The following is a 16,588-nucleotide window of genomic DNA, read 5'->3' as shown; positions in this document are numbered from 1 at the left end:
TCTAGAATTCTCAACAGTTTTTTGAAAAAGTAGTTTTTTTCAATTTGTAGACGTTGAGTAACGGACAAGCCCTATCAATAATAAAAACCGGTACATAAACGAATGCGTATTTACATAAATGTTTATTTGCAACTTTTAAATCGGATCTCGTGGTCACCGCGGCGACGGCGTTACCCCCACGTCACTGCCTGTATCAAGACCCCAACAGTGATAACCAACGCGATGCCGGTTTTTTTTGTATTTAAATATAAATCCCGCTGTCACTAATATAGTGAAAAAAAATTGCAAATATATTTCGTATATCAATTCAGCCGTTTTTAATCACATATATATATTTTTACAAACATCGGAATTCAAATATTAATATGGGGTCCGTTTCGCGTTGCTTTGCCCGCCCGGCACCTTGCCGTGGTCTCCGCGGACACCTCTGGAGGGGTCCTTCGCGCACAGCGCGGTTCAAGCGAACGTTATCGGCGGGATTTTTTGTTGCTTCGCGATCTTCGCCGTCGAATCGGAGCGACTGCAACAGAAATAGAAGCGAGGGGGGAGCAAACACAAATAAAAACAGGAGAGTTCACGAATAAACACGCAACTTATACACCTCGGTAGCTAACGCACGGTCAAAGAAACCGCCCCTCACGAGCAGATCGACGCCGCTGCTGCGGGCGGCATGGATGTCCCGTCGCTCGTAAACAAACTGGGTGAGATTATTGTTATTCTTTATAAAGAAATAAAAGTGTGTCGCGGTTCTACTCCTCTGTCGTTAACAGCGTGCGTGGAACCGGTCCTGGGCCTCCCCAAGGTCCACTCGGCCTCAAACGAGTGCCACGGTGTGTGTAGTTAAACATCGTCGCTGGGGGGAGACAAAGACGGACGGGTGTGGTGCTGACCTCCCGCTAACTTCCTCGTGTACCGTGCCGGCCTTCATAGGTGCTGCTCGCTAACAGCATTTGCCTCAACAATGTTAAGGCTGATAGTTGTTTTTTTTACCCTTTTATCTGGCAACAAAACTGACACCTTTTTTTTACAAGGAGTCATGTTTGCATTGACCACAATACCAGCGGTCGGAATGCAAACAAAAAACACGACTCTGATAATGTATGATAATATATGCACTGTCCTTGAAATTGATTGGTTCACACCCGAGACAGCTTTTCTTAGAGCCTAGTCTCACCCTGGTGTTGGACCAGATGACGCCAAAAGGTGTCAGTTTTGTTGCCAGATAAAACTCATATTTTTATACTGGCAAAGGAGGTTCCAACAATGTTAAGGCTATACGGGGGGTCCTTGTGGGGTGCGGTGGTTTGTGTACTGATCTCAACACGGCAACTAAAAAGTTAGATTTTCATTGAGGGCCAGCATTGGTCGCCTCCTAGGTCGACCCGGCCTTCAATAATGTAGCTGGTGTACGGTGGTGTGCACCACATTACATCAGTGCTGGGGGTCAGACGGGCATGCCGGCCGCGTGGGTGAAAAAAAACATTTTTCCAGCGGCAGGCATCGGGTTTTTTTCTTTAATACAATTAAACCCGAGTTCGGGGAATTAAAACCTGGTTTAATGAATACGAAACTCTGATCCAAGGCTTAGGCTGCTTCCTCGTCGGTGCTGCTATCGTACTCGGGGGGCCGTCGGGCACGGGGTAGTCGTAGAATGCGGCGGGCAGGTTGGTCGCGATGAACACGAGCTTCTCCACAATCGTGGGCGCCAGTGAGTTCCTTAGCTTGGAATGGACGAAGCCCATCGTTGAGAAGTGCGGTTCTGCAATTAGAACCAATTAAACCGGAGTTCTCCCAATCTCAGATGATCGGGTTTAATATAAAAAGACAATTAAACTCGATTCTAAAAAACCCGACTGTGCCACCCTTGGCCGGCCGTGATGCCGATTCAGTCTGCTCTGGCACCAACAGCCCTTGTCTGTGCTCCAGCAGTATGTTGCCGTGTGTACGGTACAGGGGCTGTGCATTTGTGAAACATACTCTTCGGTTTTTTCGGTAACGTCACGTAGGTAAAAATAATAGAAATAATAATAGAAATAAAATAATAAATCACGCCGTTTCGGAGGCAACACAAGTCTCCCGTCATCAGGTGGGACCGTCACAGCTAAAATTTACTGTATCAAGTGAGGCAAAATTCCAAGAGACAAGCTCTTAAATACAAGTTAAGGGGGAGGGGGGGTTTTATCTGAATGTGGTAGCCAGTGAATGTAACGTGTTGGGGGGGTGGGCGGGGCTAAAAAAGAACAATCGGTGTACCTCGACTTGGGGTTGTAACCGGTGTTGGCTGACAATCCAAATACAAAAACGCAGTACTGTTAAACATTTGTGAAACAGTTGAAGGTCCAAGTTGTGCATCTGCCAGAACCGACTGAGCCATCGCACACTTCACGTGAATTGCATTCAAAGTGCACCTAGCCTGGCACAAGCGCTGTGGCGATTTCGCCGCCACGTACGTTGCGGATGACGGCTGTTGGGGTTTATCCGCCCCCTTCAGATGTAATCTTAATTTCCTTGTGGACGAAGGCCTCTCCAAGCCGATAACATCTCTCATGACCCTGCCGCTGTTGACCAACCACCTTGCTATGGCGCTGTTGAACTTCTTTTGCACCGTACGTAGCCAACCGTGCTAATCGTAGGTGTCGGGGGAAGGACAAGCAGATGCACAGCGGCTGATTTCATCCATCGCTGCATTGTTTAAATACTGCCCTCCCCCTTGGCTGCCATTCGGATCACCTGGCTATCATCCCTTTTGATACCTGTCAACCCATACGGTGTACCCGTATTCTTGTACAGGGAAATTGAGTTTTCATGTCCATACGGCGTACAGCCGTGTGCCTATGTGTGTGTCTCTGTGTGTCTCTGTGTTATCTATCTCTGCTTATGTGTCTGTCTATGTGTCTCCGTGTCTGTGTTTTGTCTCTCTCTCAAATTTAGCAATCTTTGGAATAACGTAATAAACCAGGTAGGGGGTTGACTGTTATGTTAGCCGACTCTCTGTTTTGTATTGCATATATTTCTAAGTTTACTAGGTTTGTTTTCTCTTTCATTTGTACCTGATGATTGTTTGTGTTGCAATCGAAACGTCGTTTGCTATTATGTAATTTATTTTTCTTTCTACGTGATTTTACCGAAAGAACCAAAGAATAAAAATATATAGTTTGTGTCAATATGTTTGTGCTTCTCCCTTGTGATGAGACTTTGTAGGATGAAAGTTAAGATTTATAAGGGCACGGGGTGACCTATACGGCTTGAATTGGTCTATAATAAGGGAGGCACAGATAAGGAGTTGACAAGTATGCTTCTTGCGACGTGCCCTGCTTTTAACCCACTTACATTTTTAACTTGGTAATTGACGAAGAAAATGTGACGAGCTGAAAAGTGAGGAGCTTGTATATGTCATGCCAAGTTCGTCAGTAAAGACAAGCACTACTACACCCTTGGGTTGTGTTATCTAATCATGGGCCGTCCTGTACAACGGACGAACACAATCCTTTAAAGAGAATTCAAATTGTACAAATTTGCATTATGTCAATGTTAGATGCCACGACTGTTATGAATGGAGCGCCTCGCTAGTTTTCAAATCTTTTCACTTTAAGCTGCCAACTTGTTTCGGACGGCCCACACTGAGTAGGTTGTGTAAATTCTCGTGTGTCTTTTTGAATTGTGCTCTTCATTTGACGGTAATATCACCGTAACGATGGATGTATGTGCTTTCATTAATGTCAATACTTTTTTGCTTAAGAAAGAAACCCTGCTCGGAATTGTATCGCCACTTTAGGAGCAAGTATGTTTTGTTGTTGGGGAGCAAAAACCCCTAGTGCTCGGTTAAAATTAAATGTACGTACTAAACAAGGCTCAAACTAAGCATGACAATGTCACCTATGTGCTATACTGCACCTTGTATTATTTCTTCGAGACGGGTGTCGCATGCACAACGGCTTTATCTAAACGTGATTCACCATCTCCGCTTCCAAATGTATGGATTACAGGCCTCTAGATGTATACATTTAATTGGTCGTGTTGATTAGTAGTGCTGTACATGGCTGATGATATCTAATTAGGTTGAAACCGGCATCTACTGTACTACTGGACATCTTGTCACCCATTTGACGTCTCTGAAAAAGAGCTTTGCAGCTCATCGGATTCCTCCAGTATAAATAAAGATTCTGAAAAAGTTGTCTATTTGCTTTCATGAGAAGTTTCAAATGCTCTGTTGCCCTGTGGCCGTGTCCTGGGCTGGCTGTATACACGCCCTCTGTTGAGTCGTAAAGGAATTTCAACGGAGTCTATAACACTGCTTAAAATAAATATATATACGTACAGGCACCGTTTATAATAGGCGACGTTGCGGGCATTGGATTGCCCATAACACATTAGGAAGGGCCAAACGTCATCTAGTTTGAATATTATTTTTTGTATTTTAAGGCAGTTTTAATGGGAAATTGTGTTTTCTGCACCACTACCAAGAGTAACATTACTAAATTATTCGTGAAGGAAATGTTGTTTTTTTATTCAACAAAAATAGTGTTTCTAAAATGTGCATTTACAAAGCGTGTATGTATATTAAAAAAAATTATATCATTGTAATAGTGCATTGAGAGTATAGGGCGAAGTAAAGTTCGTAAAGAAGCAGGGAGCGATGCACGCAGGTAATGAAACTGCTAGACAGATAAGTAGCAAGTGAGATTGGGCAGGACGCATCCTTCGAACATGCCCGAAATGATGAACACCAACAGTGGGTTGTGTACAATGCAACACTCCAAAGATTCTGTTCAAGTAGGGGGAACATGCACATTTAGAGGGTTAAGGAGGGAGAAAGGATTTAAAAATAAGCATTTGGTGAGATAGTTTTTTTTACAATTTTTGGAGGTGGTTGTCAGCTGTAAGGTCCAGATGAAGACAATAATAGTGAACAGCCAGATGTTCCGCTACAGTTTTTTTTAACAGGCTGTTTTTCTGTATGACAAATTAATTCCTGTAGGCCACCATCTGGAGGAGATACGTGTGCGGGCGCTCAAGAATCTACTGCTCAAGCTGGAGCATGGCTTGCTGGCTGAGGCGGACCTGGTGCAGGAAAAGCGCTTGCTTGTCCGCTTGCTTGAGTGGTTCAACTTCCCTTCTGTGCCCATGCAGAAAGAAGTGCTGGGGTTGCTGCACAAGCTTTCCCAGGTGGGGATACGTATTGCATATGGGATTATGGCGTCATCATCCTAAGTGTACTAAGAATCTTGAAGTTTTAGTTTGGTCTTCATTGTTTTTCATTGTGTTTAGCTTTGCTAATTTTTTTATGGCTGCTTCATCCATAATAGAGATTTTTTTTGGGTTAGATCGCGTAAATATATAAATGTGTCGTTAAAACCCGCCACCACCCGACATAGCCAACTAGTAAGGGTTGTAATATAAACAGAACGTGCCGATTCGTCACTAGTACAGCATACTGGTGAGTTGGAGAGCCAAGCCACAACATTTACAATCTTGAGTACGACATTTCGCCAGTAATTACAACTAGCTTCATCAGGCGACAGCCAGATTTGTGGAGAAGTCCACCTGTTTCGTTCCTTATATAGAGGTGTAGATGTGGTGACCACACTTCTGCGCTGTTGTGCAAAGTGGGGGGAGATGAATGAGGCAACGTACATTATGCATGCGCATTTTGCGATCCTTATAATCTTGTCCTTCCTGTCCATTGTGTGTATTAAAATAACCATACCAACGGTAATCCCTATTGAATGATGGTGCCTTGTATAGGCAAGCGATTGAATAATGTACTGTATAGTTAATGATTCGCTTACGTATTAAACTGGCTGCTTCATGTTTGTTTCTGCAAATTAAATTTGTAAGTCAAATTGCTGCTATTAGATTGAGTTTGGTTCGTCCCTCTTTAAGGATGGTACACTTTAAGCCTTGTTGTTGTCCTTCCGCCACACCTCCGACTAGCACGGTTGGCTACGTACGGTGCGAAATAAGTTCAACATACATATACATCAGTATTTTTAAGGATGAATTTATCATTTAGGATTGTGTGTTTTTTTTATAAGTCTTTTCATTTGCCTGTACATTTGTTTTGCTTGCGACACCCCGTGACAGCACTCTTCTGCAGCGGGGTTACTGGTCGAAATTGGAGCACTTGAGTTCCTGGCGCAGCTGCGGCCTAACGTGCAGGCGTCACTGCAGGCACCTGTGGACAGCATCATGGACTGCCTACTGCGCCTCCCAACAGTGCAGCCCGAGACCCCCTCTGTGATGTACTCTGCCAATTCCCCACCAGAGGACACTCACCAACAAGGTAATAATAGTATGCTCATCTATATTGTTGCCTTGTGCATTATTTAAAAATAGTTTGGCTTCGTAGACCTGCTGATATAAAATGTGGCTGTAATTATTAGTTTAAAATGTTGCTTCTGTCTAGTAATTAAATGGAAAATTAATTAACAATAGTGGCAGTTATTTACCCTGAAAAGCCTCACTGTTTCTCATATTTTTTTCATTGAGGTCCTTAATTGTGATGCTTGGAAAATTACATTAATTAGTGTTTAGTGTCATGTGGCATGAAACGAGGGTACCTGGAGAAACCCGCAAATATAACGGATGAAACAAAACACTGCCATCTCCTGGTCATCCCGCAGCCTCACATCCATAAAACCTCACTGAAGCCCTCCCTGTTGGTCATCTATCTAAATACTAACCAGGATAAAATTTTGCTAAACCAGCTCAAATTCTACTAAGTATTTTGGCTAATTTGCATGTAGGCCAATATACTCGTGGCTATTAGAGATAGTGAGTGACTGTGACTTCATAACATAATTTGAGTGTCTTGTGCTGCATATGAAGAAAGTTTGATTGGGAAAATTTGATATCATTTTTATGAAAGTGGAACTTGTATGTTTTAATCTACACTTGCCTATTTTGGTCAGGTTCTCTTGCTTTGAAACCGATGCAGGCAGATGGAAACATGGGCTATTTTATACACAGCAAGAAGGAAAAGGACATTCCAAAAAACAACATAATCTTGCCAGGTACGTGTCATGAAAACTCACTTTTTCAAGTATGGTAATGTTTTTTGAAAAATATTTAATTGGCTGGAATAATGTTTAATTTTAAAGTCGCACAACTACACAGCATGTGATGTGTGACATCAGGAGATGCCCGTGACATGCCTTGATGCTATTCGAAGCGTAGAAGGAAGGGAGCTGTGTTCTTTTAGCACTGTTTTTTGTCTCCAGTTTTGAGGAATCCTTTGATAAATTTTACCGGTTTCCTATCAGGTAAGTTCTTAATATACATTTCTTATGTAATTATTATGTTAAATGTTTCTTCTATTGAATGATGAAATGGGAAATTAGTTAACAATAATGCCAATCATTTACCCTGTTTATATTAGATAATCTTTTTTCATGAGTGTTTAGGTGTCCCCGCATTACAGACAGATGGGAATAATTTATGCGTTCACACTTTCAACCTTGGCTGGAAAGCATTAAAAAGGGTGGATGGATGGTGTAATTTTGTATCAAGCAAAAGCATCCTTGACATCAATAAATGGGTGGGGGCAGGATAGAAATGTGTGAGTCCATGATAACTTTTTTTGGGTTAGATTGTGTAAATTGATATGTATTATACACTAACCTCCACCCGGCACAGCTAGTTAGTAAGGTACTAATTGGACAATGCACACATTAAGCATAATTATTTGAATGTTTTGCCACAAGTATGAGTGGTTAATGTGGACTTGATGCCTTGGAATAGGTGTCTATTTTGTGTTTTAACATCTTAACACCTGTATTTTATCACCTTTTCTTACTTTTTATACCATCCTAAATACTGGCAAAAAAGGTCCCATAGATGTCGCTGGAAATAAATTGTTACTGCTGCATGTATGAAAGACTGATTGTAAATACGAAAAAATTTTGTTTTACTTTTGTTTCAGTAAACGACGTTGTGAAGTGTTTAAAGTTTTCTACATTTCCATGGCTCTGCCTAACTCCAAATGATAAGCATGTTCTGACTTCAACGGAAAGGTAAAGTTATTTTTGCTTGGTACACATAAATTTTTGGTTCAATATGAAAAGCTGGCAAGACGTAATTCTCTGAAGCAATACAGTCTAGCCTTGAATGCATAATGAAAATAATACTGTACATGCAGAATCAGGAAATGTATAACATGGACAACTTTTATAATTAAATAAAACTCTCAGCTATTAAAATAGTTTGCCACTGTGCCTAAATCAGAGTTGCCTTTTTTTACTGCTGAAATTGAAAGTTCAAGAAATAATGGAAACCATTGCATTTGAACATGATTAAAATAAAGAATCTGTCTGGTGTGCTACTTTTGTTGCCAGGTCCTTACGGAGTAAGAATGCCAGCCTGATTAGAAGTTCCTGCGACTTTTTATTGGATGTGATGATGTGTGATTTTCCTGCTGAAACATTCTTACAACGGCCAAATATAGTAGAGGTATTTTTTTAACCCCATGTTTTTTGCGTGATAATATTAGTTAATTCTATCGTCGTATTCAGGTGTATGATTATTTCCTCTGCTGTGTTGCATATATAAAGAAATCAGTTGTCAAAAATCTGTCAAATGCCTATAAATGACTGGTAATTCATAATAAAATTGGATGATCACAGTTTTGTCCTTTTATAAGTTAGTTGTTTGGTACAACTGTTCTATTCGTTACTATAATTATCCTGTGTAATGTTTTATTGGAATCATTGGGACAGTGGTATTTAATATAATAATTCCAATCGTGGTAACTTTTGAAAATGATCTAAGAGATGCATGTATGTAGCATTACAACGGATGTGTGTGTAATCATAATTGTAAATTTATTCCAAGTATGTACAACTGCGTAATTATATTTTCAGGTTTTAGTGTATAATACAGAAATGTGGAATAACAGGGTTGACTGTTTTTTCAGAATGGGATGTAATAATCACTTACCAGGGACAATTCCCTCTTAAGCTCTGGAATAAAAAAAACAACCTGTATATTAAATTTGAAATACGAAAACTATGCAATAAGTGATATATTGGCATTCACAAGAAAATTACAAATGTGTGATATATGGTAGCATGTATTACAGAATAGTTAAATCTACTGTATCTTGATATTTTATTATAAAAAAACAGTGTTTTCAACTTAATTTATAAATAATTCATACGAGGGTCAACCAGAAAGTAGTGTCCCACTTTTTTTCCCCTGGCCGAAATGTATTTAGGAAAAGTGAAACCTACCCATAGAATTAGCAAATGTATTGATTGTATGTGCATTAATTTTCCACATAATCCTCTTCCACCTCAATGGTTTTACACCATTGAGACAAGACAGCATGTATTTCTTGCCAGTGAAGCATTCCTTTCTGGGGGACCCTTGTCGAATAGATGTAAAAAAAAATCCATATGATACCCAGCATGGTTGTAAATGTCTCATTGTTTACAGAACCTGTTGCTGCTATTGAGGCTGGCCGGAGGAGCAGATGGGACCCACCATCTGGCCTTGCATGCGCTGCGGTGCCTCCACCACCTGTGCCGAAACCTCACCAGCCGACTTTGCTTTCACAGGGACCCTGCGTTCTTTTCCACTAAGCCAGGTGCTTGCGGCTGAGCAGGCAGTTGCCCACAATTATTTTTCTCGCATCGCTGTTCATTTTAGCTCTGCATGTTATAGAAAAATCTGCGATTAGCATGGTTGGCTACGTACGGTGCGAAAGAAGTTCAACATACGCACATACAAATGTCAAGGCGCGCAATCAGCTGATTGCATTTTCACTTATTTGTTAACACTAACGAGTTAAGATTTTTGTTACCTTATTTGTGTAGTTTCCATCGAAAGTCATTTCATTGTTTTGTGTGCTGATACTGCTCCACTACCTACAGAGGGCACTATGTGCTTAACAACTGGTATTGTAAAGCAACCCAAACATGTAATATGTGACCATATTGAACATGTCTAAAGTAGATATACATACCTGCAATCCAGAAACGTGGAATCAGGATTAGTGGATCGCATAGGGGTAGCATCTGACCAATCCACAGGACAACAAAGTGACTGCGGGAGGCAGTACAGAGAGGATGATTTTGAAGTTTGAGTATTATGCCTTTGTATTCATGATTTTCTTCTGGGTACACTAGTTCAGAAAGCAAATGTATGTATGTTGAACTTATTTTGCACCGTACGTAGTCAACCGTGCAAATCGGAGGTGTGGGTGAAGGACAACAAACTAAGCACAAAAATCAGTTCTAAAGAAATGAGTTTTGAATCTAGATTTAAAAGTGCAAAGTGCATATGAGAGTCATTGGGGCTATCTTGGGTAATCAAAAAAATTAGTTTGTTACAAATACAGTGCTCTTCCTATGATTTGCAGATGTGGACTATCAGAACTCCTCAGTATCCAGTTCAGGCACCTCAGTGGAATCTGATGAGCGATCAGCTACCGCTGCTGCCACCAGCCCTCGCCCGTCTACTCAGGGTCACAGGGACCAGCGGCCACGTGGGGACGGCAGGGACGGTGACCTTTCTTCCTCTGCCTCCAGGTCTCACTCCTGTCCTGTTTTGTTGTGCTGACGATTTGATTAAATTATGGATTTCTTGATTTTCTTCGGACAAGAACAACTTTAAATATAAATACTTATTGATGCCATGCATTATAGAAACAGTGCAAAGTAATCAGCAACTTATTACTAAAACAGTGTTAAAGGGTAGGTTTATTAATTACATTTTAATGAAAGTCAATGTGAAGCATAATTTGTCTTAGTCAGAAAAGCATCAAACAGATATTGGAGTGTGCAAGCATATAATTGTATATGATACAGATTGTGGCTTTTTGGGAAATTTTATGTTAATGTCAACAATTGATATCCCTTTTTAAATACACTGCTGGATGAAGACCTCCCCCACACCATCTCGGGTTATGGTCCGGGCAGTTTGGTGAAGGGCGAGGCTCAGCAGCAGCTTCATAATCTTTATTTAGACTGGAGGAATCCGATGAGCTATGAAGCTCTTTTTCACAGATGTCCAGTATTTGCAGGTTAGGACCAGACCGGGTATTGCCCACCACTGATGTTAACCCGTAGCTGGGAATTTAAACTGGATATCAGGTTCATCGAGTAGTGCGCTAACCATTGCCCAGGCATGGTAGAGGAGATAGGGATTTCATGGGGAGGAAATGTTATTTGAAAAACACAATATCCTTTTGTACAAAAAAAATGTATTTTGCTCATATGTGATATGGGAAAACATAGGGGAAATTAAACATACTGTCACCTAAAATACATTATGCATAGCATTACACTTTTTTAGTTGTCATGGTGCCTACTTTTTAGCTTGGTGATTTAGTGTACTTTTTTTCTCAGCCTCATTTGTATTCCATGATGTTTTTGGTTATTTGAAATATTGTTGTAGCAATAAAGAATACTAATAATAGTGGCTATAATGCAGAAAATGATTTAAAGCCTTTGTATGTATAAATTATCAGTAATACTGTTATAAAAAGTACATAATTGATTATTGCATGCAAAGCACAATAAACAAATGCAAAAGTTACTAATTACAGCTAAATTACATGCAACTTAAGCAAAGTTAGCATGACATTTTATGTATAAACTTTGGAACTGGAGTTTATAAATCATGTCAATGAAGGCAATTTTCATTTTTCACAGCCTCATTTAATTGGGGTTAAATTGAGAAAATATTAGGTCGCTTAACCTACTGTGGATGTGAATGTCATTTATTTTAACATGTGGTTATGATTCCTGGGTCCGTTGATGTTCAGCACCGGTTCATCTGAAAGCCGCAATGAGACCTCAAGTCGTGCCACACCATCCCCACTGGGACTGGGCACGACGGGAGGTGAACTGGATGCAGACTTCACTCTGGAGTTGCAGCTACAGCAGTGGGGGCTACCCAACTTCTGTCTGATGGCAATGCAACCAGCCATTGATATGCTTAAAACAGGTATGGATGGGTGAGGTGAACTTACAAGGTGTCGCCTTGGCGAGATGTTAACTCCCTCGCCTGGTATGCAGGGGGGTCGTGTGTTCGATCCTGACCCTGACGCCTGTATATTAGGGGTTCGCATGTTTTTCCCCATGGTCGCGTGGATTTTTCTCTGGGGTTTTTCGGTGTTTCTCTCCACATCTTGAAACATCCATTTAGAGTATTTTGTGGCTTTAAATTTCCACATGATGTGCCACTTTTGTTGAGCTATCAATTTTAGCAGGTCACTTCTGAATAAGAGCTATATTGCTCAGTGGGCCTTTCCTGGTAATATTAAAAAAAGTATTTATGATTCATGGATATTTGGCTGAAGCTGAAAAATGCCACATCGATTTATCCAAGCGTAGTTTCTCGGGAACAGTGGCATATCCCATAACTTTAATCCCAATTCCATTGATATTCATCCTGTGGCTGCAGAATGTCAGCATAGACATGTAAACAAAAGTGTCTTTACTACCATCATTGCCATGTGACTATAAAAAGTATGTATGAAACTATAAATTTGACCAATAGCCTTGCAAAATAGTTGTATTTTTTTCTATTTATATGACAGTATTTGGGATTAATAGCACGCTACTAGGATTATGCTCTTAACACCACTGCCCACGCAGTTGCTAATAATTTATATGAATATAAACCAATAGCAACTTAACAATGCTTAGATGTGACTAATCACTGGTTCAACATGTACCCATCTATCAGCAGTGCCCATGGGTTTAAGTAGTTTGCTATGCTATAGGGATGATTTAAAATTACATTTTGCCTGTTTAAATATAAATGTTTTATGACGATAGTTTCCAGTGGAAAAAACCCACTTCTTTACACAAATTATATGAAAAAATAATAATATTATATGAGTGTTCTGGTTAACAATAATATACTGTTTTTCAATGTAGTAAATGTTTGTACAACACCATTGCAGTTCTGTAATTTATTGGATTGTTGAAAATTTGAAATGTAATGTGGTTGGTTATTAAGAGTCCTAAAAATTGACATCAAGTCGTGCTTACAATTATGGTATAATTTTTTTTTACATTTTGGTCATGTTTGCTACAATAAGCGTACGAGTTTGCCCAAAAAATGGAGACGATGCTCTAATTCCACCTCTGCCGTTGCTCAGTTGCCAAAGACAGATTTCCAATACTGATCGCTTGGTTGTAGGCGTTTAGAACTGAGGCGCATGGGAATCAATTACAGCACTCCACCGCTCAATACAAAATAATGTGGAAAAATAGTAAGATTAAAAACTGTTACTTTGTGGCTTGATGGTTACAACACCATTTTATTTTGGGCTTCCATAACATTTTCTGAATAATTGAGTCATTAATCAATGTACTATTTGACAGCATTCATAAATCACGTCGTGTGATTCTATTCCAAAGTGACATCTTGCTTGAGCACACGTGAACACTTACCATAAGTCTGGCAAATAACGTTTGTCGAGTTTTGCGTTCGCTTGCTAGATAGGGCCTTTGAATTGGAATGGCACTGTGCTGCAGGGAGCAGCCGTGATGTCCTCGGTGTGCTGGAGCTGCTTGCGTCGCTGAGCTCGCTGTTGTCCGAGTCTCTAACGTCGGATGTTTGGCAGGACAACAGCTTGATCGGTCGGGACCTGGTAAGGGTTTGTGACGAATGTGCTGAATGTTAAAAGGGCATTTAATCTGCTTCTATATTATATCCTTGAATTTTACCCCCTCAATATATTTAATGCATTTTAAAGTGGTATGACTCATTTGAAAAGTATTTTTTCTGTTTAAAATAAATGATTTATTTTGAGTACTTTAGACAGAATTGTCTGAAAAAAACCCAATAAAATCTAGTTGTTGTGAAGAGCACATTGCATTGTTATTGTAGTTTGATCTTGTTGCTCGCACACAATGGATTTGGATTTGTCTTTTGAAAGAGCTTATGTTGGCTTGTAAGAGTTGTAAAAATTATAAAGCAAAGCAGGATAGTGCTGTCTAAATCTCGAGGCAAAATCTATGTTTAATGATTAAGGAGTGGGTGAATGGTAGGTTCATGGGTCATGACGTGACTGGTATGAAATAAGTGCTGTTCTTTCCCTTCCTCAACCAGATAGGAATAACAAGTTGCTATCCTTGGTCTAATTTTAGATTTAAAGCTTTCGTGACTGCAGGGATTCATCTTCTTGGTTCTTTCAGTAAAGTCACGTAGAAGGGAAGTAATAAAATAATAAAAATAATACATAATAAAATAATTCTCACGACATTTCGGCCACAACGCAAGCAGCCGTCCTCAGGTGAAGACCAGGTCGGGGAGAATGAAATCTGACAGTGTCAATCTGACAGTGTCAGTGTCAATCTGACAGTGTCAGATTTCAGACGCTGTCTCCCCGACAAACCTGGTCTTCACCTGAGGATGGCTGCTTGCGTTGTGGCCGAAACGTCGTGAGAATTATTTTATTATGTTTTATTTGTATTATTTTATTATTTCCCTTCTACGTGACTTTACAGAAAGAACCAAGAAGATCCTTGGTCTAGCAAAGGTGTATAAGTGTAAGCATGTTAAGGCTTTTAAATGTAACCAAGCTGCACCAGAATACAGGTTAATTGGCTTGTCTGGAAATTGTAAAGGTTACCCTTGTACAGTGTGGTTTACACCACCGGAGGAGAGGGCAGTCTACTCTTCGTATTGGACAGACAGATTGGGATACATTGCTATACCTGCACTTTACCCCGTCACTCGTAATACAGATGGTCCTTGACTTTTGGCGACCTGCCACAATTATGGCAGGTCGCCATTTGCCACCCTTGTTATTACTTATGCTGGTCAGACCCAAACTTACGGCATGACTTTGACTTGGGCACCGGTTCTTCGCGCAAATCTACGGTATGTCGCCCAGTCAGTCTGCCTCCCCGACGCACTCCGGTGCTAAATCTCTGTGCATTCTTAGTAATTTGTAAGCATTTTTACTAATTTATTTCAGTTAAACAAATGACATACAAAAGGTCAGTGCTCTGGTGATGGTGCTGGAAAGGAACGTAGCAGAAAGGCCATTACTGTAGTCAGTCCAAATAAGCCAGGATTTATGAAGACTCAAGGCAATACACTTTCTGTACACTATTATTGTACATTATATATGATTGGTAGTTGATTAAAAATGCTATTTGTCTTCATATATTAAAAGTTGCATTTCGTGCTCTTGGTCGGGAACATAACTCCCGATTATATCATGGTTTCTCTGGGAAAATCGTTCTCTATTTTGAGCGGCGATGAAGACGGCGGTGGATAAATTATCTTGCAGGAACTTTGTGTCCAATTGATTGGACTGTCAACCTGATGTGTGAATAAGCAGCCTAACTGATTTACCTTTGCTTATCACTGCATAGGCTGAGCGGATGTCGGGCATCCTAGAAAGCCTGGCGGAGGTGGTGTCTTACCACTACACAGGCCGTGTTTCGGAAGGGCAGCCTGAGTCGCAGCGTGCACACCATCGCCTCGCCTTCAACGGCTGTGCCCTAGCATTTCTACGCCTGGTGCAAATGCTGGTGCCTCTAGAGCAGGTGAGATATCCCAGAATTCTAACCCTGAGCCTTAGTTTATGTAATTTTAGGTATTGTAAAAAAAAAAAGAGAAAGGCCTCCAATAAAGGCATAAAAAATACAAAGCAATTATAATTCAATCTCTTGTATCTTAATGTATGTAAGTGTGGAATGGAAAATGCAGGCAGATCCTGTTATTATTCTGATGCTCTTAATACATTTATGTGACCCAAAATATGCACAAGTACTTTCAGGGGCCATTGACTCATGGGTGTTTTGACCCGTATGACCAAGTTATACATATTAGGATGAGTGGAATGTATAAAAGAAACCCAACACATGTCGTTTGACCAGAACCTAACCTACCTACCAAGGACCATTCGCCTGGGTATTTCATGGGATCCCCCTTGCCAGTATCAAATCATTATAGGTTTTACCCTATGATGTAACTGCTCACCCCAAGCTCTTAATGTCCTGATAGTACATTGTCTTTGTGCTGTACGCCTTTTGGCATCCTCTGGTCTAACACTGTTTGAGACTAGGCTCTAAAGAAAGCTGTCTCTGGTGTGGACTAATCAGTTTCAATGACAATGCATATACTGCCAGAGCATGTTTTTTGTTTGCATGTTCACGACAAGTACATGTGGTTAATGCAGACGTGATTCCTTCCAAAACTTTCTGTTTGGTGTTTTGACATCTTAACACCTGTTTTATTGCCAGTTCCTATGTAGTCTGGGTATTGATTCCTTCCAACTGGTGTGACTTAATGCAGGCAGGGACCATTCTACCTGGGAGTGTGGTGTCGGCACTGAGCATGATTTCGCTGGACGTCCCATTCTGTCGCACTTTCCCGGCCGCCTGCGACGCGGCTTGGTCCTTCCTGGAGCAGGCGAGCTCCGAGTGTCACTCGCTGAGTACACGCGTTGCCTCCGTTACCCAGTCGATGGAGTGCACCTGCACTTTTATGCGAGAATTCACCAACCAGGTATGAATTTGAGGGGTGCAGTGGCCACGTGCGATCTGTAGTAAAACGTATGAAGAGTCTCACTATGCAGGGATGCGTGCAAAACTAACAGCACGCTTAAGTTGTCAAAATA

At 40.7% G+C, this 16,588-nt stretch overlaps 1 protein-coding gene across 3 annotated transcripts in view; it reads left to right on the top strand.

The window, feature by feature from the left end:
* The first annotated feature begins 452 nt into the window (after positions 1-452).
* RTTN (rotatin) overlaps positions 453-16,588 on the top strand; it is a 72,521-nt gene continuing 56,385 nt past the window's right edge. For 2 of the 3 annotated variants that reach the window (XM_078864104.1, XM_078864103.1), the window contains exons 1-12: positions 453-701; positions 4,979-5,166; positions 6,085-6,283; positions 6,912-7,013; positions 7,922-8,012; positions 8,334-8,448; positions 9,433-9,583; positions 10,358-10,526; positions 11,765-11,946; positions 13,488-13,603; positions 15,339-15,512; positions 16,264-16,476. In XM_078864104.1, the coding sequence (XP_078720230.1) occupies positions 671-701; positions 4,979-5,166; positions 6,085-6,283; positions 6,912-7,013; positions 7,922-8,012; positions 8,334-8,448; positions 9,433-9,583; positions 10,358-10,526; positions 11,765-11,946; positions 13,488-13,603; positions 15,339-15,512; positions 16,264-16,476 (1,731 nt within the window). In that variant the 5' untranslated portion in view covers positions 453-670. Of the gene's footprint in view, positions 702-4,978; positions 5,167-6,084; positions 6,284-6,911; positions 7,014-7,921; positions 8,013-8,333; positions 8,449-9,432; positions 9,584-10,357; positions 10,527-11,764; positions 11,947-13,487; positions 13,604-15,338; positions 15,513-16,263; positions 16,477-16,588 lie in introns of those variants that run through there. The other variant, XM_078864105.1, reaches the window with a different exon arrangement.

The sequence above is a fragment of the Lampetra fluviatilis genome, chromosome 17 (genome assembly GCF_964198595.1).
Source record: "Lampetra fluviatilis chromosome 17, kcLamFluv1.1, whole genome shotgun sequence".
In the NCBI taxonomy this organism is placed as follows: Eukaryota; Metazoa; Chordata; class Hyperoartia; order Petromyzontiformes; family Petromyzontidae; genus Lampetra; species Lampetra fluviatilis.
Note: the sequence above shows the minus strand (reverse complement) of the source record. Positions and strands in the feature narration are given on the sequence as shown.